The sequence below is a fragment of the Eschrichtius robustus genome, chromosome 17, assembly GCF_028021215.1.
Source record: "Eschrichtius robustus isolate mEscRob2 chromosome 17, mEscRob2.pri, whole genome shotgun sequence".
In the NCBI taxonomy this organism is placed as follows: domain Eukaryota; kingdom Metazoa; phylum Chordata; class Mammalia; order Artiodactyla; family Eschrichtiidae; genus Eschrichtius; species Eschrichtius robustus.
This window is the reverse complement of record NC_090840.1, coordinates 77,792,893-77,817,700: the sequence shown is the minus strand read 5'-3', so window position 1 is coordinate 77,817,700 and position 24,808 is coordinate 77,792,893. Positions and strand designations below refer to the sequence as shown.

The following is a 24,808-nucleotide window of genomic DNA, read 5'->3' as shown; positions in this document are numbered from 1 at the left end:
CATTAGAAGGGAAATGGTAGCGGGTAATTGGAATATGTAAATGGCATGGGCAAACAGGGTGTTTTAACAATCAAGACCCGAAGAGAAAGAGCTTAATTTGATGGAGAGAAAGGAACAGACTGCCCAGGGAGTCAATTACTGGAGCCAGAGGAGGGGTGCTTGGCTTAGCAGGGATCCCACAGTCAGGAGGGAGGGAGGCTGGGACGTTAGCTGGGTTTGCTTCTGCCTCTAAAATGCCAAGTGACCCAGTGACCCAGCCCTGTCTTTTTCCAGATACCAATTCTTGAGAACTCTTTTGTGCTAAATACTTCTTGCAGCCGTTCCCCCCACTCTTCTCCGGGATCTGCCGCCACTTTCCATCTGGACCACAACATCTCTCAGATGAGCTCCACCAACAGTCTTGTAACTGCTCTAATAGAATTAATCCCTCCCAATCCCAGCCTCTCCTCCAGAGTCATCACAAAGCCTTTTCTGCAACCACCTGGGACCACGTCAGTCTATGCTTAAAGCACCTTGTGGTCCGCAAGTTCATAAGCCTGGTACCTAGGCAAGCCTGTCCCGAATGTCCCCTGCTTCATTTATGCTCGCCTCGGCCATCTGAACCTCTTGCCCTGGAAACTTCAGGCTGTGTCTTTTTTTTTTTTTTCCCCGTTGGTCCGCACCACAGCACATGGGATATTAGTGCCCTGACCAGGGATCGAACCCATGCCCCCTGCATTGGGAGTGCGGAGTCTTTTTTTTTTTTTTTTTTGATGTGGACCCTTTTTATTTAAGTCTTTATTGAAGTTGTTACAATATTGCTTCTGTTTTATGTTTTGGTTTTTTGGCTGCAAGGCATGTGGGATCTTAGCTCCCCAACCAGGTATCGAACCCGCACCCCCTGCATTGGGAGGCAAAGTCTTAACCACTGGACGGCCAGGGAAGTCCCTCCACGCTGTGTCTTGACTCCAAGGCTTTGCATATGCTGAGGCTTCCACTTGGCACAGAATTCTCAGCAAGTAATACAACTTAGGGGTTGAAAGTATAGACTCCACATAACTTGAATCTTGGGACCCCCATTTTTTTGCCGTGTCACCTTGAGCGGGGTACTTAACCTCTTTAAGTGTCATTTCATCATGGTTAGTAGAGAACAATAACCATTATGCCTCTCTCATAACTTTGTCGCTGGGATTAAGGGAGATAAACCACATAAAGCACTTCGCCCAGTGCCAGGCATACAGTAAGCACTTGATAAATGTAAATAATGATGATGTTGATGATGATGAGCATCTATGATGATCCAGGTCATTGAAATGCATGACGATACAGAGGTGAGTAGATTGTTTTACATTGTTTATCTCATCTTTTCAACTAAACACGGAATTCATTACTCAACTTTCTTTTCTTTTCTCCTCCTGTTTCCCACAGATAGAGAGCAACGCATGAAACAGGCAATCAATAAACGCTCACTGGAAAGATGAATGAATGAATTCATTAGATGGATGAGTTGACTATTTTACCCAATATAATTATTTAAAACAAAAAGCAAAAATGACACAAAGAAACATGCAAATTAAATTTGAAGGTTAACGTAAGAATGGCAAAGGCAAGGCAGGAAAAAGAAACACTTTTTCCCACTGAGAACAACCAAAGCTAAGCCCTTTAGTTATTGCCATCTGGGGTGAAGGTGAGTGCCATGTGGCTGGGAGCTCATTCATTCCCCATCACGCCTGATTTGAGCTGCCTTCCACAGTCATGTGTCCAGACACCTTCGAGTAATGTGCACAGTACATCACAGGCTACACAGCTCTGCCTCATCATGGATCCCTGAATGGTAATCAGACCATTTTACAGACGAGGAAACTGAGGTCAGATATGAGTTCAGCCACTAGGTCAAGGTCACTAAGCTCAAAGGCACAGAGCCAGCACCCGAATTTGGGTCCGGGTCTAAATTCCATACTTTAAGCTGCCCTCATCCTCTGGGTGACAGGTGCAAGGGTGTCCTTCTGCCACTCTCATCTTTTTCATTCCCAGGAAGGCTTCTCACTTGCGAGGAAGCCCTCACGTAGAGTGGTCTGAAGTTTAGGAAAAGGAAGACAAACAAAGGCATGGAGGAAGGGAAGAGGGCAGCAACTTTGAGGATTTGCTGTAGTTGGGTTTTCAAGAACAAAAATAAGTACAGGGGAGGCGTGGGATCCTTCCTTTCCAAATATATGTCCTTTTGGCCCGGGTTGTTACAGACCCAAAATTGGAGCTTGTGCTGTCTCTTCCAAAAAAGCAAAGGGGTGCCTCCTTAGCTGCAAAGACCTGTCTCACTGGCTCCTCCCAGAGGTAGAGTTATGACAAGCATGGTGGGGATGCATGATCTGACCAGAAGCAGTTTGACGTGGGATTCTACGATAGTGAATACAGTATGTTCAGCCCATGGAGGGTGATGTTGGCAGAAACATCACGGGCATGGGAAGCAATTCTGTATCCAGGAGATACGTATGTTCTATGCGGTCACATCTCCCCCACCCACGGTTGGAAGTTCCAATGTAATCAACAACACATACAAGTACTGTATGCAACAAATACTAAAAGCAAATTTAAGCATGGTCTAAAACAGTTATTTAATGTGTTTTGGGAGCAGGGTGAGAGGGTAGGTAGGGTCCCCATTAGCCTGTTCCTGTGAACCTGAGATACTACCCGGCTCATCTGATTACAGTAATAGTAACCAGCACTGGAGTATTATCATCTCCTACAAGCACATTTCTGTTCATCTGGTCACTACACGCCTAGCCCTAAGAAGTATGATCTACAAAGGTGGAAACTGAGGCTCAGAGGAGGTCTTTTGGTCTCTCTCTCTCTCTCTCTCCTTATTCATTCTCAGCAAGGCTCCCTACCTGCAAAGGGGAAAGACTTCACTCGCCCTAAAGTACAGTGAGATGAACACCAGGAGAGGTGAAAACAAAAGCAAATGAAGAGAGGAGGGATCCCGAGAGGAAAATCTAAGAACTAGGAAGTGGTTGGGTTTTCAAGATAACAAGTTGTGCAGAGCTGGCACGCAAAGCCAGGAGGGGGATGCCCTGTTGTTTCCGCCATGGCCCCTGCCTGACTCTTGAGGATACTCCGTCACTGAACTCTGTCTTGGTGCCAATACCCAGTTGACACCTGAGGCTTTTGGGATTTTGGCTTCAAAGAAGATTCCTTCCAGTGGGATACAGGACATTTGATTTCCATTAGCAGGAAAATGTGCTATAGAGGTTTCAGATTACATAGTCTCCCAAATGGCACCCAGTTTTTTGTGAATTTCCAAACTCTCTATCTGAACAACACTCTCCATCAGATTATAAAACCATTGAAGCAAATCAGTTTCCAAACTCCCTGGCAGTTTCCCTACTGTTGGGTTTAACTGGATCAGAGTTACGAATCTGATCTTGACTTTGCTTCACCCTTTTTGGGGGGCATGAACAGTCCCCGCGCTTGATCATAAAACGTTAATATTTGACAGTCTGCGGCTCTTATCAAGATAGAAGCCTCCTCACGTGCCTGAGGTCCAAACTGTCATTTTGGAAATCTGAACTTTTGATTAATTGCACAGTAATGAATTCTTTCCTATGCCTTCTTTCTATGTAGTCCTTGACTAGTACCCTTTTGAGCTTATCTAGTGAGGCTTTTTAAGTACTGTCAAAATGTTTTTGTCACTATGTTACTGAAGTTACAACAGCATTAAGATTTCCTAAGATTAAAGACTTTCATAATAGTAAAAGACAAAAACAAAAATCTCATACACAAACATACAGCCAATGCTTCATTAGGTACCAGGCATTGTTCTGGAGTCTTTGCATTCTGCATTCATTTATTCATCATTCTTTCATGCTGGCAATAAGCACTGAGAGCTTACTATCATATATAACAGGCAAGAATTCTTCTAGGATGCTGAGCCCCTGCACTTGTTTAGAAAGATAATAGTAAACAAAATGCAAATATGATCATTTTAGGCAGTGATAAATGTAATGAATAAATAAAACAGCAAGGGATTGTGGGGGAAGGTAACTTTATAAAAGGTGCTCAAATATGAAGGGCAGAATGGTTCTAGGTAGTTGGGATTGGGCTGGGACAGAAAGTACATGCATGTGTTGGTGCTCTGGTGGGGTGGAGGCTTAACAAACGTCAGGGAGCCTGCTTCAGGTGGCCGGCTTCTGTTTGGAGCTTTTCTCATCCAGGCAATTCCCTTTCTCCATACTTTTCCTCCTTCCCAGAGTTTGCACTGACTGGTTACTAACATGTTCCAACTAATTGCTGAGCATTAATTTATTCGTAAACATTTACCGGCGTCCCACCATGCAGGCAGTCATGTTTCCATGTACCAATTCATGTAATCTTCACAAAACCCATCCTGCAGCCCATTGCCCAAGGAATAATTTTTCTCCATTGGGTTTTCATGTCTTATTTTATATATAGTTCTCACATGAGAGTCACTTTCTGGGCAAACTATTCTGTTGCACCAAGCAGTTTTTGTGCCAATGCAACAAACACCATTTTAAGGACTTAAGCTTTGTAGCATAGCTTAACTCCCTTCTTGAAACTGCACCCACCTTGCTGCTGAGATTTTTGAGGTTCTTCCCTCTGACAGTCATACAGGTCCCCCTCCTCCTTCCTCACCCCAATTCTTCTCCCCTCCCCCATCCTTTCGCCCTTTCCCCATTTCCTCTCTCCTCCGGTCCCCTGCCCTTCACTCTCTTTCACTCTCCTTGTCCAACTCCTCCAGGCAAGTCCAGAGCCACATTCCACATGCAGGCCTTCTGGTGGCTCCTTTCTGCACACTAGGGATAGATCTTTGGCTTGGCCTTGCTCACACACCCGCCCCTCCACCCCAGCAGACAAAAGGAGAAAGAGTGAAAAATAAAGGAGGCACCAGGTGCCTGGGCAGCAGGAATGAAGGGTTTCTCTAATGCTGGCGGCAATGGTAGAAGGAAGGGAGGGAGTTAGGTTCAAAGGGCATGACCCCTAGTGAATTAACAAGATCTACCCCCACCCCCACCCCCCAACTGAGGCCTCACCTTCTTCTACTCTCCTCGGAGCTCAATAAGCTCAAGCTCCCCTTCACCTTTGCACTTGCTGTTCTGCTGCCTGGAAGGCTCTCCTGGACATTTACGTAGTTTTTCCAGCTTACCATTAAACCTCACCTCCAAATGTCACCTCCACAATGAGATGTTCCAGGAGCAGCCAACTTAAAGAAGTTCCCCGCTTGTAGCACAGGACGCTATTTTCTTTCCTCGTTGAATTACCAATGCAGTAAATTATGCTGTTATGTTTGTTTTTCCGTTATTGTCTTCCACCTTTCAAGAACGCAAGCTTTCTGAGCGCAGGGACCTCGTCTGCCCTGGTCCTAGAAAAATCGCCTCTCTTACTCAGGTGGGTTTAGTCACTGATTGAATGAATGAACAGAAACTCAGGCAAGAGAGGGAATGACCTGCTTAGAGCACAAGTTAGGAGCGAAGCCGATTCCCCGTGTCCTATTTCTTCGGTCTCTGCTCACTCTAGTTGATGGAGGTGCCATTCAAGGGGCCGGGAGGTGAGGGCGGAACTGTCCACCACGAACCATGAACCAAAGGGACTAGGGAGCCACAAGCATTGCTAGCACCGAGCGGGTGGGTTCGCGGTGCGCTCGGCCTTGGCCAACCCAGCAACTTCGATTTTACTTCCGAAGCCCAGAAGCTGGGTTGGGAGGTGACGAGAAAACGTAAAGATGCAGGGCCCAGGCGAACGCGGGAAAAGAGACGACGCCCCCAGCCGCTTCTCCTCTTCGCGCCGCACGCCGCGCCGGGGGTAAGCCCCAACGCCCACGGGTGCGCGGGCAGCCCGGCTCGGCGGCCGCAGCAGCGCGCACGGGCTCTCCCGGGGCCGCGGGGAGGGGCGGGGCGCCGCCGGGGCCTCCGGCCGCGAAGGGGCGGGACGATGGGGCCCCACCCTGGCGCGGGCGGGCGGGAAGCGGCGTGCGCTCCGGCCCCGGCGCGGTCGCCCGCTCGCCGCTGCGGCTGGAGCGAGGCTGAGGCTGGAGCGAGCGGGCGGGGCGGGACCGGGGTGGGGGGGGGGTGGCGCGGGTAGGAGCGCGGAGGAGGGAGGAGGCGGCGGCGGCGGCGCGTGTGGCGGGCGGGAGGGCGGCTGGCACCCGGCTTGTAAATAAACTGCGATGCTGTCTCGGGCTCGCCGGCCCGGGTGCCGCCGCTGCCGCCGCTGCCGCCGCCGCCGCCCCGAAGCGCCGGTGCCGGGCTCCCGCCGCCGCGCGCCCTAGCGCCTCCGCGCCAGCCTCGCGTGCCCTCGCCCGCCCCTCGCAGCCCGCGGCCCGCGCCCCCCGGGGTCCCGCGGTTGACCCGCGCGGGATGTGACCCCTCCCCCCTGCCCCCCGGGGCCCCGCCTTAGCCTGCTTTTGGAGGGGGGGGTGGGGAGGGGCGCGCGGATCATGGCATTGGAGTTCCCGGGCTCGCCGCCGCCGCCGCCGCCTCTTCCACGCACCCCGAGCGCCCCTTCTTCCCGGAGCAGCTGCGGAGAAGGCGAAGCGGCCGGCGGGGGCGAGGCCGATGGGGCTCAAGGCGCGCAGGGCGGCGGGGGCGGCTGGCGGCGGCGGCGACGGGGGCGGCGGCGGCGGCGGCGGCGGGGCCCCTAACCCGGCCGGAGGGGACGCGGCGGCGGCGGCGGCGGGCGACGAGGAGCGGAAAGTGGGGCTGGCGCCGGGCGACGTGGAGCAAGTCACCTTGGCGCTCGGGGCCGGAGCTGACAAAGACGGGACCCTGCTGCTGGAGGGCGGCGGCCGCGACGAGGGGCTGCGGAGGACCCCGCAGGGCATCGGGCTCCTGGCCAAGACCCCCCTAAGCCGCCCTGTCAAGAGGAACAACGCCAAGTACCGACGCATCCAAACTTTGATCTACGACGCCCTCGAGAGACCGCGGGGCTGGGCGCTGCTCTACCACGCGCTCGTGTGAGTACGGGGCCGCTCGGGGCGCCCGTCGGAGGCGGCGTGTGGCTGGGGGTTCGTGGGGGGTTGGGTGGGCTGGAGCTGGGGACGGCTGTGAGGCTTCAAAGTCCAGGGGCGCCCGTCCGCCGAACTGGAGACCAGCCTGCCCTGTGCTGTGTAGGTGTGTGTGTGTCTGTGGACCACTCTCTGGGTGTTGGACACCAGGGCTTGAAAGATCCAACCGTGGCTCCTCAGCTCATTTGGAGACCGCTTTGGCCTGTGTGTGCGCGCGCGGGTGCGCAGTTATGGCACCTTCTCCGGATGTTGGTATCCAAGCTTAAAAGAATTATGTGGTTTTTCTAATTAACGAGGAGGTCGAACGGGATAAAGCGGATCTTCCCATGCGCTCTGTGGCTCTGCTCGGGGTGGGTCCCTTCTACTTGGGGTCGCTGCTGACTTTAAATGATACGTCCTGGAGTTGGGGATGGGAGTGGTACACTGCCCACAGTGGAGTGTGCGTGTGTGTGTGTGTGTGTGTGTATGAGCGCGGGTGTCGATGGCTTGCTTGTGCTACCTTCTTAAGCCTCCATTCTCGTATGGAATGGAACGTGGTTTGCTCCAGTTGGGGACTTGGACTGGCCAAAATGCATGTTTTGGGTTTCTTTTTAGGGAAGTTAATGAGAGAGAGAGGGATGGGGGGAGATTGATTGTGATTCTCAGGCTCTAAGCCTAGACTGAAGGGTGAGGGCTTAACCCTCACCCTGAAGGGGGGCCAGGGATCATTTTGGCTGAAACATCTCCATAATTTGGTCTTAATATCCCCTCAACCGCTTGCCTTTCTCTTGCTTTGGCTGGGCAAGGGCAGCGGGAGTGTGAAGGGGCCTGGGCTGAAGGTTTGCCCCCTGGAAAGAATCTCCTTCTAGGCAGAATGTAAATGCGTGGTGGGAAGGAAGATGGAACTTCTTCTGCTCCTGACACTCTGGCTAGAAAATCCTGCTGGACTGGGGGAGAGGGTGAAGATGGTAGTGGTGGCCTCTCTCCAGGAGGGGAAATCACAGCTGTCAGCACGCATCTCAGGGCTGGCAGGGCACTTCAGGTACCCCTTGCTTCCCGTCTGTGGCTTAGTCATCTTGATGGCTGCTTCTTAGGAGTCTGTACCGTTACCAGGGTTTTGGCGGGGCATCGGCCAAGACCTTGACCCTTCTTGTGCCTTTAGCAATGGATATTCCTCTCTGTCCTTCTCCAATTGACCCATGACCGACGTGGTGGGAAGGAGTTCGGGGAGCCTTGGAGTTAAACACTACCTGCCAATCTTCCTTGGTTGGAAAGGCTTTTCCAGCTTTGGCCACCAGGTGGAGGCGTCTGCACAGGACCTCAGGCTTGGCAACAGGTTTCATCAGAGAGGTTACCGAAGCCTGGAAAGGGTGCCTTCCGGAAACTGAGGAACTTAGGACATCCAGCCAGGAACATGGGTTCTGGGGGGGGGGGGAGGGGCGCAGAGGGGGGCGGTCCAGCCTTTGGCATTCATGTCTGCGTGTATTTGCAGGTGTTAGTGGCTGGACAGAAGGGTTAGCAATTGTTGCTCTTCCATTTGCTTTCTTCAGGTGGTAAAAGGGGATTGAAAGATATTCGTCTCTGTCTCAAGTGCTGCATTTAGTTAAATTGAACTGAAGATAATACTGGAATATGGGATAATAAAAAAGGCACACGAATTATTTGAGTGCACACAAACATACACAGCCTCACATGTCCTTTTGCACGTAAATGGTGTTCAGTACGTGTTGGCTGACTTCCGAACCTGGGGTCCCACTGGAGTTTGTGGGCTCCCTCTTTCTTCTCCTCCCACCTTTCCCAGCCAGCGCTCCAGCCCTGTCTTGACCAGTCTGGGGAAGGGATAGGTAAGGCCTCAATGTTATCCTTCTCTAGAATTATTCCATCACCTGGAAGCAGGTTTGGGAATGCCAACATCTGTATGTAGTCTCAGTTTCCCAGAGAGGATCCAGGAAAATTTCAAACTATGGAAGGAGAAAGGCACTTTCACACAGGCAAATCATTTATTTCATTTCATTCTCACTGTGATTCTATGATGTGGGAATTGTTCCCTACATTTGATAGGTGAAGATACGAAAACTAAAACAGATAGCACCACTTGTCCAGGATCACGTAGCTGGAGCTCACATATGAATGCAGTGGGTCATCTCTTGTTTTTGAGCCCGGATTCCAGTTCTGACCCTCTTCCAACAATTGCGGGACTCTGGGTATTTTACCAGGCGTCCTTGGATGCCTCTCACCCCATTGGTAACAGAGGACTCTTAGTCCCGCCTCTGCCTCCCCTTCATAGCTCCCAGCTGGCAAATGGCTGGGAATGGAGTTTGGAATCAAAGCAGGGGCTGCTCAGAGCCCAGGGAACCCCAGTGTTAGGGAAACGCGACATGGCCTGGGGTGGCAGTGGTATTGGGATTCTGATTAATTGGGCACGAGACAGGAAAACCCATTGGGCTGGGTTTGAGCTCCTGATATTGAAGCATACCTCATTAGTGGAGGCATTGTACATCCTTCCTCCAGCTGAGGAGGAAGTCGGTTAAGTGAACAAAACCATATCTTTCATTGATGATTCAGGATTTTGCAAGCACTGAAATTCGTGCATCAAAGCAGCCATTATCTTATTCTGGGCCGTGGTTAATGGCAGAAGGCGAGCCAGGAATTTGGGCTGACCGTGGGCTCACAGGCTAGTGCACGCTTTTTTAAAAAAAATGAACCGGACCCATGAGATGTGGTTTTTTCCTTCTATCCCAAAGGCAGGATACAGCAAGTGTGAGAATCAAAGACCGCACCCGTCCCCCCCAAGCCTGCCGCCCCTGCTCCCTTTGCCTTAAATGCCCATCCCTTGCTTTCTCCTGGCTACTCACTTTCACCTTGGCCGAGTTCTCACGTCACCTCCTCTGGGAGGTTTTTCCCCGACCCTCCAGCTGAGCTAGAATTGCCCCTCCTCGGCAGCACCCCCAAGCATAGCATTTTGCACTGGACTGATCTGCTTGCTCATCTCCCCTGGCAGAACTGAGAACTACTTTGAGGAAGGGCTGTGTGGTGTCTTAGCCACTTCAGTCCCCAGCAGGCTTCTGGGCTCACGGTAGTTACCCAGTAAGCATTTGCTGAACGGATGAGTGAACGCATACTCTCAGGTTCCCCCAGACTTCGTTCTGCGTGGTTTTACTATTCTCAGAACAATAATAAGTAGTCAGCATTACGGAACGTTAGTGGTGAGAATAGCTCTCAGAAGTCTTCCAGTGGACAATAGGGGAGAGGTGGGAGACCACGCTGTGACCCCAGTAAGGCTGATCACTTTCTCTGTATCTTTAGCTGCATGGCTGAAAAGGATTCTGATGCTGTAGAAAAGGGGCTGGACTTGAAGTTCACATCTGGACTCTGCCTTCAGTCTCTGTGACTTTGCCTGAGCCAAGTTGGGGAAGATCTGTAAGTTGAGGATGATAAACACCCCATCATAGGGTGTTTTTTAGGCTTAAAGAAAGTAGTGTGTATGAATGAAATTAGCCCAGTATTAAGCACGAAGTGTTTACTAGTTGATTCTGAAATAGGGTCTCCTTAAAAGTCATAACACACCTGCCACTGTGGCTGTCCTGAGGCTGTCTGGGGACTCCCCCTTCCTAGCCTGTTAGTGGGAAGATGCTGGCTTCATCTTGGCATTATTGCTGGACTGCCACCATACAAGCATCCCACTACCCTGACCACCTGTCCGTGGCCAGTTGCATATGATCAATCAATCACCTGTTGACCCACCAGTGATCACAAGAGATGCACACTGATTGCATTCTCAGGTAGACTGGCCCCTGGAACGTCGGGCAGGCAAGGCTGAGAGGTGAGGCGCAAGGACCCAGCAGCTGCTCTGGAAGGTAAAGGGCCCGGCTGGTGGACCTAGCATATTGACTAAAGGAGCTGCAGTCCTCAAGGTGGAGGAGAGACACTGGCCTCTCACTGAGACCCCTTAGTAAAGCAGGGTCTTAGCAAGTCTTTGAAGTAAGAGAAATTTGATTTCCCAAACTTGCTTTGCCTCTGAACAGCTGGTATGTTCTTGGGCAAGTTGCTGGATCTCTGAGTTTCAGTTTCTTCGTCTAAAACATGTTATCAATATAGACTCTTGTGGAGCTAAGAGCACCTTACATAGAAGAAGTGCTCAGTAATAGACAGTAATTTGTGTTGTTAATGTTAGTCAATAGAAATGCCTTTGCTGTGCCTGGCACTCTTCTAGACATTGGCATTATAGCAGTAAACAAAATCAAGCAAAACAAAACAGTCTAATCTCTGCCCCAATAGAACATATATTCTAATAATATCTTTTTTTTATTGGGGTATAGTTGCTTTACGATGTTGTGTTAGTTTCTGTGGTACAACGAAGTGAATCAGCTATATGTATACATATATCCCCTCCCTCTAATAATATCTTAATAATATTTAATATCATCTAATAATAACAGTATTAGAAGAAATCTCAGAGTTTGGCCATCTGGTCAACTTCCCAGCCCAGGCGTAAGGAATCCCTTGAACAGCATCTCAGCCAGTGCTACAACTTTGTAATTCATTACGGAAGGGATGGACTGCTGGATTCAGTTCTCTCAACTGTTCTGTTTCTCTGACTCTATTCATCCCATTCTCTTCCTTTTCTGCCCCCATGTATCTTATTCTTTCTCATTTCCCACTAGATGTTTGTCTTCTTAACCATCTCAGTTCATCCTCACTTTTTTCCTTACTCCACTAATTTCCTCTTTGCATTCTCTTCCTCAGTTTTGTAGGTTTCCTTCTCATTATTGAGAACCAAGGATTTTGAAAAGCTCTCATTCTTTTTCAAATAATTTTTATTTTATTGTGGTAAGAACACTTAACGTGAAATCTACCCTCAACAAATATTTAAGTGTGCGATACGTTATTGTTGACTGTAGGTACAGAGTTGTACAGCCGATCTCTCCTCTTGCTTAACTGAAACTTTATGCCTGTTGGTTAGTAACTCCCTCTTTCCCCTCCCTCCAGCCCTGGGGAGCCACCATTTTACTCTCTGACTCTATGAACTTGACTGTCTCAGATGCCTCATATAAGTAGACTCGTGCAATGTTTGTCTTTCTGTGATTGGCTTATTTCACTTAGCATAATGTCCTCAAGGTTCATCTATGTTGTCACATACTGCAGAATTTCCATCTTAAGACTGAGTAGTATTCCATTTTCTTTATCCATTCATCTGTTGATGGACATTTAGGTTGTTTCCACCTCTTGGCTAATGTGAATAGTACTTCAATGAACGTGGAGGTGCTAATAGCTCTTTGATCCCCTGATAATAATGTTTTGAGTAAATACTCAGAAGTGGGATTGCTGGATCACATGGTAGTTTTATTTTTAATTTTTGAGGAACTTCCGTACTCTTTTCCAGCTGTACCATTTTGCATTTTCACCAACAATGTGTAAGGCTTGCAGTTTCTCTATATCCTCACCAACACTTATGGTCTCTTTCTTTTTGTTTGTTTGTTTTTTTTAAATAATAGCCATTCTGACAGGTGTGAGGTGATCTATATTGTGTCATGCTTTCTCAGTGGTAAGAACATGGTCTTTGGAGTCAGACCTGGGTTTAATCCAACTTTGCTATTTCCTTACTTTGTGACCTGGAGCAATTTGCTCAACTTCCCTGGAGTTCAGTTTATTTCTGATATGGAGATAATAATACCTACACCCCCAGGATTGTTGTGAAATTTAATCAAGGCGATGACATTAAACACCTAAACATTGCATTGTGTTGATTTGCAACCTCAGGAGTTCCCCAGGTGAAATCTGAAATTGGTCGGGTACATGGAGGGCAAGGAGAGACCGAAGAAAGAGGCAGGTCACTCCGGATGAGTAGGTGGCGGGTTTAAGAAGCAGAGAACTTACATACGAGGCTTGTCTTGGGCAGCAAGACAGGTAGATATCCACACCCAACCGCCAGCATCTTAAAAGTTTATATAGAGGCCTTCACGGGGTTCAGTAACATACACTGTCCGGGTGGTCTCAACAACATATGCCCACTCAAGGCTGCATCCTTGCAAATGGCTCCCACTGTGGGCACAGTGGGCAGAGTTCATTCCCAGCCCTGGAGGGCTGAGGAGCCAGCTGACAGGTCTACCGGTGGTCACGACCTCTCCATGACCTCCACCAATACGTTGTAGACTTCAGTAAATAGTGTTTCATTTTTGCTTCCCCTCTCAACCGTATTTAATCTGCCTTCTTCTGGTACCCCCCCTCATAAAATCCATGCCCCCTCCCCTTTCTAATAATCTCATTTGATTTTTCTTCTCATTTTATGAACTTCCTGACTTCTTCCTGGCTTTCTTTCTTATGACATTTTCAAGCTGTTCAAGCAGAATGAAGAGGTCAGGTAAGGGGTGAACAACAACCCACAACATCAGATCTCTGGGCAGCAGTGAGGCTGTATGCTGGGAATGGCAATGACCACAGGTGCCCCGTATTCACTTTCTAGGAAATGGGCTAACATCAAGTGGACCCTCGTGCTAGAAGGGAGGGTACCCAGTGTCTCTCTTTTATAAATGAATGACAGATGCTGAGATTTGCCCAGGCTCTTGAAACTACTCCGGTGGTGGAGCTCGGATCACGCAGGAGTCCTCCACCCGCGAGGTGGTGCTCTCTTCACCACGTCACGGTTCTCCTCTATAGAAGACAATGCACCAGAAGAGTAACAGAGAGGGACGGAAACGCTCCCTTCCAGGGTGAGGCGCTTTAGAGCTGCATTTCTGGAAAGTTCCCAGGGGAAACCAGTGCTGCTGGTCTGCAGACCACACTTGGAGTAACAAGGCTTCCCAGACTTTGATACACATGTGAATCACCTAGGCAAGAAGGCACCTTAAGAGAAATCTGGCAGACTCCACCTGAACCAAAGCCATCCAGCTTCTGTATAATGAGGCGAACTGACCCTACCTTCCTCCTGAATAGTTCAGTGGAAATTTACAACATACCTGCAGTCGTGCCTAAAATGACCTGAATCTAAGCATGAAGAAATAACAAAGTCAAAGTCAAATGGTGGGACATCCTGCAAGATATCTGGCGTGGTCTCTTTCAAAGGGTGCATGTCATGAAAACAAACAAAGATGAGGATAGCTGTTTCAGTTAAAGGAGGCTAAAGGCACATGACAACCAAGTGCAATGCTTGAGAATCGACAAGTGGGACTGCATCAAACTCCTGCACCACAAAAGAAGCGATCAATCAAATGAAAAGGCAACTATGGTAGGGGAGAAGATATTTGCAACCATGTATCTGATGAGGGGTTAATATCCAAAATATATAAAGAATTCATACAACTCAGTAACAAGAAAGCAAATAATCTGATTTAAAAAATGGGCAAAGGATCTGAATAGATATTTTTCCAAGAAGATATACAAGTGGCCGACAGGCACATGAAAAGGTGCTCAACATCACTAATCATCAGGAAAATGCAAAATAAAACCACAATGAGCTATCACCTCACACCTGTCAGAATGGCTATCGTCAAAAAGACAAGAAGTAACGAGTGTTGGCAAGGATGTGGAGAAAAGGGATCCCTTAAGCACTGTTGGTGGGAATGTAAACTGGTGCAGCCACTATGGGAAAACAGTATGGAGGTTCCTCAAAAAAATTAAAAATAGAACTACCATATGGTCCAGCAATCCCAGTTCTGGATATATATCCAAAGGAGATGAAATCAGTATCTTAAAGAGCTATTTGCAGTCCCATGTTCATTGCTGTATTATTTACAATAGACTAGATTTGGAAACAACCTGAGTGTCCATTGTTGGATGAATGGATAAAGAAAATGTGGTATATATATATTAAAAAATGGAACATTTTCCAACCATAGAAAAGAAGCAGATCATGCTATTTGCAACAACATGGATGAACCTTGAGGGCATTATGCTAAGAGAAATAAGTCAGAGAGACACAAGTACTGTATTATCTCACTTATACAGGAATCTAAAAAAATTGAACTCAGGACCAGAGATCAGATTGGTGGTTGCCAGGGGCTGGGGGGTGCAGGAAATGGATGAAGATGGTCAAGGGGTACAAACTTCCGGTTATAAGATGAATAGGTTCTGGGGATCTAATGTACAGCATGGTGACTATAGTTAAAAATAACTCTGTTGTATAACTGAAAGTTGCTAAGAGAGCAGATCCTAAAAATTCTCACCAAAAAAAAAAAAAGTCAACTATGTGAGGTGTTGGATGTGTTTATGAACCCTATTGCGGTTATCATTTCATAATATATATGCATATTTAATCACCACATCATGTACCTTAAACTTATGCAATGTTATATGTCAATTATATGTCAGTAAAGCTGGAAAAAACACAAACAAACCAATGCAATTCATGATTCTTGATTGGATCCTGAATTAAAAAAATAAAAACAATAAAAGATATTATTATAGGGACAATTAAGAAAATTTGAACAGGGATTCCATATGAGATGACAGTACATATCCAAATTTAATTTCTTGAGTATGATAATTGCATTTCGGTTATGCAGATGAAGGTTCTTTTTTTTTTTTTTTCAAGAGATGCGTGCTGTAATATTTAGTGGTGAAGTGTCATGATATCTGCAGCTTACTTTCAAGTGGTTCAGCACACATACAGACTCTGTAAGTGTGATTGTATGTGTACACAATACATACACAGGGGAAGAGGGAGAAGGAAGAAAACATGGCAAATACATAGGGGAAGAGGGAGAAGGAAGAAAACATGGCAAATACATGCACAGGGGAAGAGGGAGAAGGAAGAAAACATGGCAAATACATAGGGGAAGAGGGAGAAGGAAGAAAACATGGCAAATACATAGGGGAAGAGGGAGAAGGAAGAAAACATGGCAAATACATAGGGGAAGAGGGAGAAGGAAGAAAACATGGCAAAAATATTAACACTTGGAAAATCTAGGGAAAGCTTATATGTGTGGAATATATTACCCTTCTAATTAAAAACATTTTTAAATAAAAAGTTAAAAATACTTTAAAAAAAAAGAAGACACACACAAACAGCACAGAGCACATACATGAATACAGATGAAGGCGGCCTTACCCCAGAAACTGATACCATTGCTCTGTGGGGTCCAGGCATCACTGTTAAGTGATTCTCATATGAAGCCAGGCCTGAAAACCAAACCAGGCTGAGCTGAACGGGCTTTCTTAGATTCACGGATTCTGTATAGACCGTGCCTCAAAGTTCCTCTCCACCTTGGGTTTTTTTTGTTTTTAATTTAAAAATTTTTTTAATTAAAAAAAATTTATTGAGTATAGTTGATTTACAATGTTGTGTTAGTTTCAGATGTACAACAAAGTGATTTGGTTATACATATATACCTACCTATATATTCCTTTTCAGTTTCTTCTCCCTTATAGGTTATTACAAAATACTGAGTATAGTTCCCTGTGCTTTGTCCAGGTGATGGGAAACATCCAGGAGAAAGGTGCAGTCTAGAATGCTAAGGTCATTCATTTCAAGGCCACACGTACCGACTCAAATGCCAAGCTTCGTGCCAGGACGTTGAGGGAGATGAGCCATTCCTAATTCTTTCCCTGTGGAGGTGGAGACTGGAAACGACTAAATGTAAATAGCCTAGCAAATGCAGTAATAGCATGCAAATGAGGAACGCAGGCATGCAGAATGGGGAAGGCGCTGTTGTCTCCTTCGCTAAGGGAGACTTCTGCAAAGGAGGTGTCAGCAGTGGGGAGAAGATGGAGGAATTTACTGACGGTCCCATTGACGACTCATCTCCCCCTCCTACTAGGAGGGCTAATAATTCAGAACACTGAATTATTATTCCTGCACTATTTGGAGGTTCCGCCTTTCGCCTGTATTCATTTAAAAAGATTCCATCAACGTTTAAAAGGTTCCTAAATCCAGTGTGACCCTATGGTCTTTTCCAGACAATCAAGGTCCTGCTCTCTTCCTCTTCTTGGCTTGGGTTTCGAAGTTTTGACATTAATGAAAACAAGATTTGGTGCATCTGTGGGCCACAGAGCAGTGTGAAGGGAAGCATGGGAAAGGTCTTCAAAGCTGGATTGACTAAAACCCATTTTAGACACCGTGATACGTGGTTCTGGTGTGGGATGGCTGGAGATGGCTGTGAGTTTGTCAGAAATGCATTGGGTAAGTCGTTTGAAGATGTGTGATTCAGACACCTCCCTTGTCTCACAGTCTGCAAATACTTACCGTGTAGGATTGATGGAGAATCCCATGAGGCAGCGTGTGAGGAAGCACTTTGGAAAGTACAGGGGGAGCAGCATTCTGAGGTAGCATCTTCCGAAAGCTGTACGAGGAGCAGACAGGTCCCACAGTTGGGTTTTGGGTTTGGGCATTTGCCCAGGGACAGATTTGCCACGTTTCTGTCTGTGTTGCATCACCTGAGCATCGCTGGGTATTTTAATCGGGAACCCATTAACGGTATGACTTAGTACGTGTGCTACAGGGATGTTGGCTTCCCTAGGTTGATTGCCTTTTAGGAGAATGAAGAGAAAGAGGTTTGGAGATGACAAGACAGCAGTCAATACCGAGGTTTCAGGTCACCTCTAGTTTGGCAGGTGTCATAGGATGCAAATCAGATCCCATCCAGTTGTACCCTTGTTGGATGGAACTTTTCATTCTGCCACAGAAGGGATAGAGGGTTTTGTTTGAAATGTTTTCTGAAGAGAACAAATTGGGTTATAACTCGGGAACAAGATTGCTTCTTGCATGTAGTTAAGGAAGAACAAGAGTAAATACTTATGCAGTTGGCTCATGGGGCATCCTGTACGTAGGCTCTGCTCGGCTTCCTCCTGAGGTGGGCTTCTGTCCGTGCTGAAGACCTCAGGGTTTCCTCAGGATCGCCTTTTCCTCTTCTTCATCCTCCCCTCCTTCAAGAGACGTAAGATCCTTTGGACCCTGTAAGAGTATAACAGCTGAGTTGGGGCATATAAAACCAAGATATCAATAATAACCAACATTTTTACATCATTTTGTAGTTTATTATATTCCCTCTTGGGCAGTGCTGCCAGGACACTTGCTTTGGAAGTATTAGCCAAATGGCTGTTACAGCAGGGCCCTTCTTACAAATTCGCCAAATCTGTTTTTTCTACAATGTTGTATCTCAGGAGCCTGTCCATGGAGTTTCTTTGCCATTAGATTCTTTGTAAACCTGCCATAGCGGTTCAAGTCCGTCTCTACCTTTATGGATGTCTTTTGTAGGGGATGGGGTGAAATATTATCCAACGTGACTTGAAAATATTGAGCCAAGGGAATATGTTCATCCGGTCCAGGCCATCTGCACTAATGGAACATCACTCAGCACTATCTCACTGTGGATCTCCCTACTCCTCCTGCCCGTTCCTAAAACCCCAGCTTCGGCTTTATCTCACCCCACGTATATCAGTTTCGGCTGTTTCTCCACCTAGTGAGGCCAGTCCAGAAAATGAAACCTTAGGCACCAGCAAGTCTAATCAGGCTAAACAGCAGTTTAGGGGATTTACGAACCTGGAGAGAGGCACTTGGCAGATTACAAAAATCAGAGACCATTAGAACTGTAGAGAAGAGGTAACTGAGGCCCAGGGCAGTGAGAAACTTGCCTAAGGTCACTTTGGTGGCAAAGGGAGGACTTGAACTCAGATCTTCTTCTTCCAAGGCTGGCTTCCATTCAGCCACCTCAGCTTTCCCTCATGGTCTTCCAATGGCTGTGTACCAATGGAGCGGTCTTACCCATAGCATGACTTTTCTGGGTTGCCTTGTCTCGGGGTCTGGATCAAATAAGCAGAAGAAAGAGTAAAGCCAAGTGCAGACTATACAGGCATCCATCCACAGGCCCCAGCTGGCCTCTTGCCAAGGAGGGTTTCTCTTCCTGTTGAAATTCCTTGTGCCTTGATCCTCTTTTCTCCACCCTACCCCCCAAATCCAGCCCTCTACCAAGAGTCATATAAAATGCTCTCTGATCTCCCTTGAGTCCAACATTAAGTTGGGGCATTCAAAACCAGCATATCAGTGATCACTAATGTTTTTATCCATTCATGGAAACCTGATCTGTTTTCATTAATAACAGTCACTGGTATTTATAGAGTTATTTCCCTGTGCCACGCTGGGCTAAGCGCTCTTAATGTTTTTTCTAAGGTGTGGCTGAGAGCCCAGCCGCTAGGAGACCCAAGCTCTCACCCTGAGTCCTGGGCTAGTTTGCTCTGTTGTCTCCGACAGGTCATTGTACTCGTAAGAGCCCCAGTGTTTCATCTGATAAATGGCCCTAATATTCCCTGCCCCACATTGAAAGGATTTAACGAATGAATTCATGATGTACTCAGGGGAGGCTACCACTGCATCTTACTTTGTGTCCCCCCAGAAGCTCCCTGAGGCAAGGTGCTCAGTGCAAGTGGTTTATTTAACGCACAGTCGTGCACTCTGGTTTTCAGCATCTCCCCTTTGAGGAGTCTTTTTAGACGCTTTTTTCCCTGATTGTGCCCACCCATGATGTTTTAATACCACAGGTATACTGTGTATCCTTTATGTACTGTATTTATGTCTGGGCTCCATATATAAAAAGAGTAAGATTTTTTTTTTTCCCCACCCCACCCTCCAAGAACCAACTTTGCCCCCTTGGAGGCAGTACCCAACGCTATTGAGAATGCATGATTTAGGAGGTGATTCTGAGAAAAATTGGAAAAATAAGTAAAATTGGAGCAAGTGGGGAAGTAAGACACGAAAGAGAATGCAGACCGTAAGGATGCATTTATCATCAAGCAGGTCACCGTGCGGGTTAATGAACACTGGTCCTCCCAGGGGCCCCTGTAACGCAGTGTAGAACGGTGCAGAATTATCCTCAGACTCCATCCATCATTGGCTCAGGGCTGGTCCCAGGGGTATTACCTCTCAGAGAAACCCCTTAGACAAAAATGGGGGCGTTTGCCAAAGGTATTTGTTTGCGGAAGGCCACCTTTGGCAGGTGCTGGGAGAAGGTGCTGAGGAGGGGTGAGAGGGGCATTGACAGCAACTGCTGTACGTTGTCTCATTCTGAAGTGAAGAAAATACTGGAACTTGTGGTTCACAAATGTTTCTGTGTTTTTGTTTTTTTTTTTTTCCCAGTGGCTCTTAAGTAAAGGAAGTCTTGTGGCCTCAGGGTCATGGTAATCCTGTAGTGTTTTTTCCCCCTCATTAATTTTTCATTTAGGAAAGTCATTCAGGAAAAAAAAAACACGTGAATTTAAAGTATTTGTAAATATGTTGATTCAGCGCCTGGTATCTCACGATGGCTACGCTTTTCGAACTCTTACTGTGTGCAGGACTGTAGAGGTCTCAAAAGCACCATGAAACCAGGCCATTGCCTGCATTATCCTTTGGGGGATGGAGCCATATCCTTGTTGAAATTCTGGTGCGTTCACATATTAGTAATTCTTACCGAATAAAACAGGAGGGTTATCTTAAATGAGCATGGAGAACTTTAGGCCTGCTGACACTATAATTCCGAGTGCCTTTTGTGATGCTTTCAAAGAATGAAGAATCTAATTTATAATGTGAGAAACATTCGCATTTTTAAAACAAGATGAAAATAGGTATTCCGGTTGCTCTTACAGACACATCTTTCATTGAGAAAATGGCAGGATCTGGTTGCGAAGTGTGGTGCTGACTTCCACCGTCTGCCTCAGTTCTGGTTTCCTGGGAAAGTAATTAACATCCACCTTCAGGATTCCAGAATGTTAGCAGGAATGTTGAGGTTTCTTCTTGAATTCGTCTAGGAATTAGGTACCATGATTTCAACACCTTATTTGGTTGGGAAGAAATCTCATAGGAAAATCTTCATCCTTTACGTTTAACATCTTTGCCTCCAAATATCTATCTGCTCATCAAACTCAAGGGATTCTGATTCATCATTCAGCTGACATTGATTTCAGGTCTAAAAGATGCCATGCCTTGGACTAGGAACAGGGGGCATAGGGATGAATATATTAGTTTTTGCCCTTTCTGTCCATGGTCAAGTAGGTAAATAAACAATTGCATAGTGGTGTGATACTTTAATATGTGCATATACTCAGTCTACATGAGGCTCAAGTAAAACTGTCAACATCATTTAAATGAGTCAGGGAGAATTTCCATCAACAAGAAACAGATTTCATCATGCATATAAGGTTAAAGACTGTTTCTTTCTTCATTTTGTAATGTACAACCCTGACTATGACTGTGTCACACATTTAGACATCAGAGGTCTGATTTATTCTCACACTAAAGGAAAAGTGTTGAAATTAATGCAAGAGAGAGTGGGATCATAGAACCTAGCACTGGGTGAACCTTGAGGTGAGTTGTTTAAAGAGGCTGAAGATTGTTTCCTAGCTGTACTTCTGTATGTGCAAATATTCATTCTTTGCAGCCCAGGGTCTCATGCAACACCTGGCCCACCAGATACTCAGTCTTGGGTAAATGCACACTGGGCCAGTCCTGAGAGGTGTGCAGGTGAAGTAATGGAAGCAGAAGTGGGTACAGATAAGAAGACCTGGCTTTGAATCCTGGCTGTGCTGTGTTTTAGCCGAGTAACCTTGAGGGAACCACTTAACCAGCCTAAACCTGTTTCCTCACCTGTAACATCGAACTTGCTTATTTGCATGGTTGTTATAAAGATTCAATGAAATGTCAGTAATATAGTCCAAAGCCTGGTTGTAGCTCGTGGTCAGTATCTGATACATTGCTGTTCCCTCTCCATTCTTTCAAAAACCTGCTAAGGTAGAAATGATGTCAGTCAATGAAAGTTATGTTGAAATTAATATCATAATTTCTGCCTTAAGGTTAGGCTCTGGACATGATGAAGTTCTGTTACCATGTGTGAGTTCTGTTATCATGGTAAAAGGAAGGAATTTATGTGGAAAGGGAAGAAGAGGTGTATAAAGAAAAGCGTTCTTCTGCCTGACTCAAGTTTGCTGAGGGAGCAGAGATGCTGAGGAAAACACTTGCCCAGCTACAAAACACCTGATCAGTACGCCACCAAACTGTCAAGTTCATCTGAAACAAGGAAAGATTGAGGAACTATCACAGCCAAGAGGGGCTTCCAGAAATGTGACAACTGAATGAGATAAGGTGTCCTGGATGGGATCCTGGAACAGAAAAATGATAGTAGGTTAAAAACTAAGGAAGTCTAAATACAGTACGGGGACTTCCCTGGCGGTCCAGTGGGTAAGACTGTGTGCTCCCAATGCAGGGGGCTGGGGTTAAATCCCTGGTCAGGGAACTAGGTCCCACACGCATGCTGCAACTAAAGATCCCACATGCCACAACTAAGAAGCCCGCATGCTGCAACTAAGACCTGACAGAGCCAAAATAAATAAAAATTAAATAAATAAGTAAACAAATAAATAAATAATTTTTAAAAATATAGTATGGACTTTAGTTAATAATAATGTATCAGTATCAGTTCATTAATTATAACAGATGTATCATACTAGTCTAAGATGTTATAATAGGTGAAACTGAGTGCAGCTTGTATGGGAACTCACTGTACTACCCTCTCAATTTTTCTGTAAATGGAAAACTCTTCTATAAAGTCTATTTAAAAAAAAATTAATTGCTGGACTCTGTGAACAGAGGCACTGTATTTACAGAGGTCCTCCAACCTGTTACACAGACATGGAAACAGCCTCAGGCAGATGAGATCATGTCCCCCGTGTCTCACAATTAAGAGCTGAGATTTGGACCCAGGTCGTCTAGCTTCAAGTTTAGTCTAGCTTTCTCTACTACTCTTTCATCTGCTCTCATTGTATTCAGTGATGTCCATGAAATTATGATTTCCCCAACAGACGGTGTTCAGATCACATCAGCTGTTCAGTGCCATCGTCTGGGTGGGCCAATGGAGCCAAGTCTCTTCTGACCACTTCCTGGGGCACAATTCGAGGGGCCAGTACATTTTCCCTTATGTATCATTGACCAGCACCGGGTCAGCTGCTCCTTCTACCTTGGACCAATGAAGTGAAGGCCAAGGGAACTACCGTGATTGACTTAGACCCATCCTGAACCACTTCCTGGGGTCTGGCACATTGCCAACCAGACAAAATGAGACTCCGTTAGGAGGAGAAAGATGGAGGAATGTCTTCTGGGTAGACACACAGCTCACCTGCCATGTTGTGGTCAGCAGGAGCCCGTATCAGAGGCTGGGACTGACGGCTGGCATTATCATCATCGTCTTCTTTCCCCGTCAGGTCTGCCTCCAGGTCCTGCCTGACTGGCCGCTGGCCTAGTCTTCTGCAGAGAGGGCTTCTAAGTTGTCCGCTCACTGCCCTTCCCACCCTGAGTGGTTGAGGGTGTGAAAGGAGGTTCCGGAGGCCCTGGACACCCTGATGAGGCTTGCCCATTGCCATATCCCAAGCAGCCTGCTGAGCCAGAAGAAAGGAATGGAAGTTATTTATTTTGTCTGATCAAGGCTACTGTGGTCACTGCAGTTGGTTGTTGAAGTGGGGTGGGAGGCTGGAGACCTTAGGAGACTTCTCATTCTGTGGCCCTGCTCCTGACTCACCGTGTACCTGGAGGGAGGTTGTATCAGGTCAGAGGGGGCCTAAGGGAATGAGGGGGTCCTGGACCAGGAGATGGGATGGGGGGCTCTTGTGCTGGGCTCTTTGACATCTTTTATGGAGGGGATGCCATAAGGTAAGCATGGATGGACTGATGTGGTTCCCACCTTCAAAGACCTTATGGTCCAGACAAGAGGCAGACATGCACATGACCACACAGGAAGCCAGGGTGCCCTCGTGGCTGCGGCGTGGGCTCTGAGGTATGGGAGGAAATCCTCTTTGCCACCTGTGTGACCTCCAGCAAATTGCTTCACCTTCCTGAGCTTCAAATTCTTCATCAGTAAAAATGGGATAATAGGACCTGCCCTGCCAGACCGCTGTCACCATAGGATGGCATAAGGACTGTAAAATAGTTGGCTCCATCCTACTGATGGTAATGGGAACAAACGATTCTCATACAAAGGCAGGTGGGCACACAGGCTGGAAGTCAAAATACAGACAGACTGCTGTGGGTTGATTCCGAGATAGGACTCTGGCAGGCTTCCTGGAGGAGGCCGCCTTTGAGCCAGGCATAAAAGGATGCAGTGGTGTCAGGGTCAGGGTTAGGACTGAAGACAGAAGGAACAACTTAGGCAAAGGCTTGGAAATGAAAAATGCTGCTGCTGCTGAGTAAGGTGTGACTATCTCCTGGTGGCTGTACCTGGAGGCTCTTTTGTGGGGGGTTAGATAGCTGGGTGGTGAGAGGATGAAGTAGGAAATGTAATAGGAGGGGTCAGATTTTTTTAAACTGTGAAATTGCTGTGCAACCTGGGATAAGAAACTTCCGTGTCTCTGTGCCTTTTCTTCTTCCCTGAAAAATTAGGTAGTTGGATACATTTTAGGGTTTCCTGATGGAGAAGCTGTTAGCGTTATGGATGACATTGTTTCTCTTTGGACAGGAAAGTCGCAATTTTGCAGAATTTTCAGCATTTTCTGGACCCTGCCTACAAGCGCTATTAGAGCTCCCAGAGTTGGAATAACCCAGCCACTCCCAGGCTTTTCCAAATGTTCCAGTGAAGGTGGTAGCACCCTCGGTTGAGCACCACCAGCCTCCAAAGGCCATGACTCTCTGGCTGATACTTTGGTCTCAAATTCCCAGTTTTTACACTGTCAGTGATGAGTCAAAGCAAAAACACAGGTGTAGGAGGCTGGAGGATTCATTACACTTGTGGGGTTAATACAGTGTTTTTATGACTTCAGGAAAGCCTAAATTACTTTTTAGGCTGAAACAGTTTGGCTCAGGTAAAATACCCACGTACATCGTTTCAGAAGTTGGGGAAAATGAAAGTTACACAAACCACATATATGCACACACACACACACACA

General features: G+C 46.9%; 1 protein-coding gene across 1 annotated transcript in view; it reads left to right on the top strand.

Annotated features, from left to right (window-relative positions):
• Nucleotides 1-6,530: 6,530 nt before the first annotated feature.
• Nucleotides 6,531-24,808, top strand: part of KCNQ3 (potassium voltage-gated channel subfamily Q member 3) — a 298,454-nt gene continuing 280,176 nt past the window's right edge. Inside the window, exon 1 of the mRNA XM_068525522.1 lies at nucleotides 6,531-6,943. Within this exon, the coding sequence (XP_068381623.1) occupies nucleotides 6,546-6,943 (398 nt within the window). The 5' untranslated portion in view covers nucleotides 6,531-6,545. The remainder of the gene's footprint in view (nucleotides 6,944-24,808) is intronic.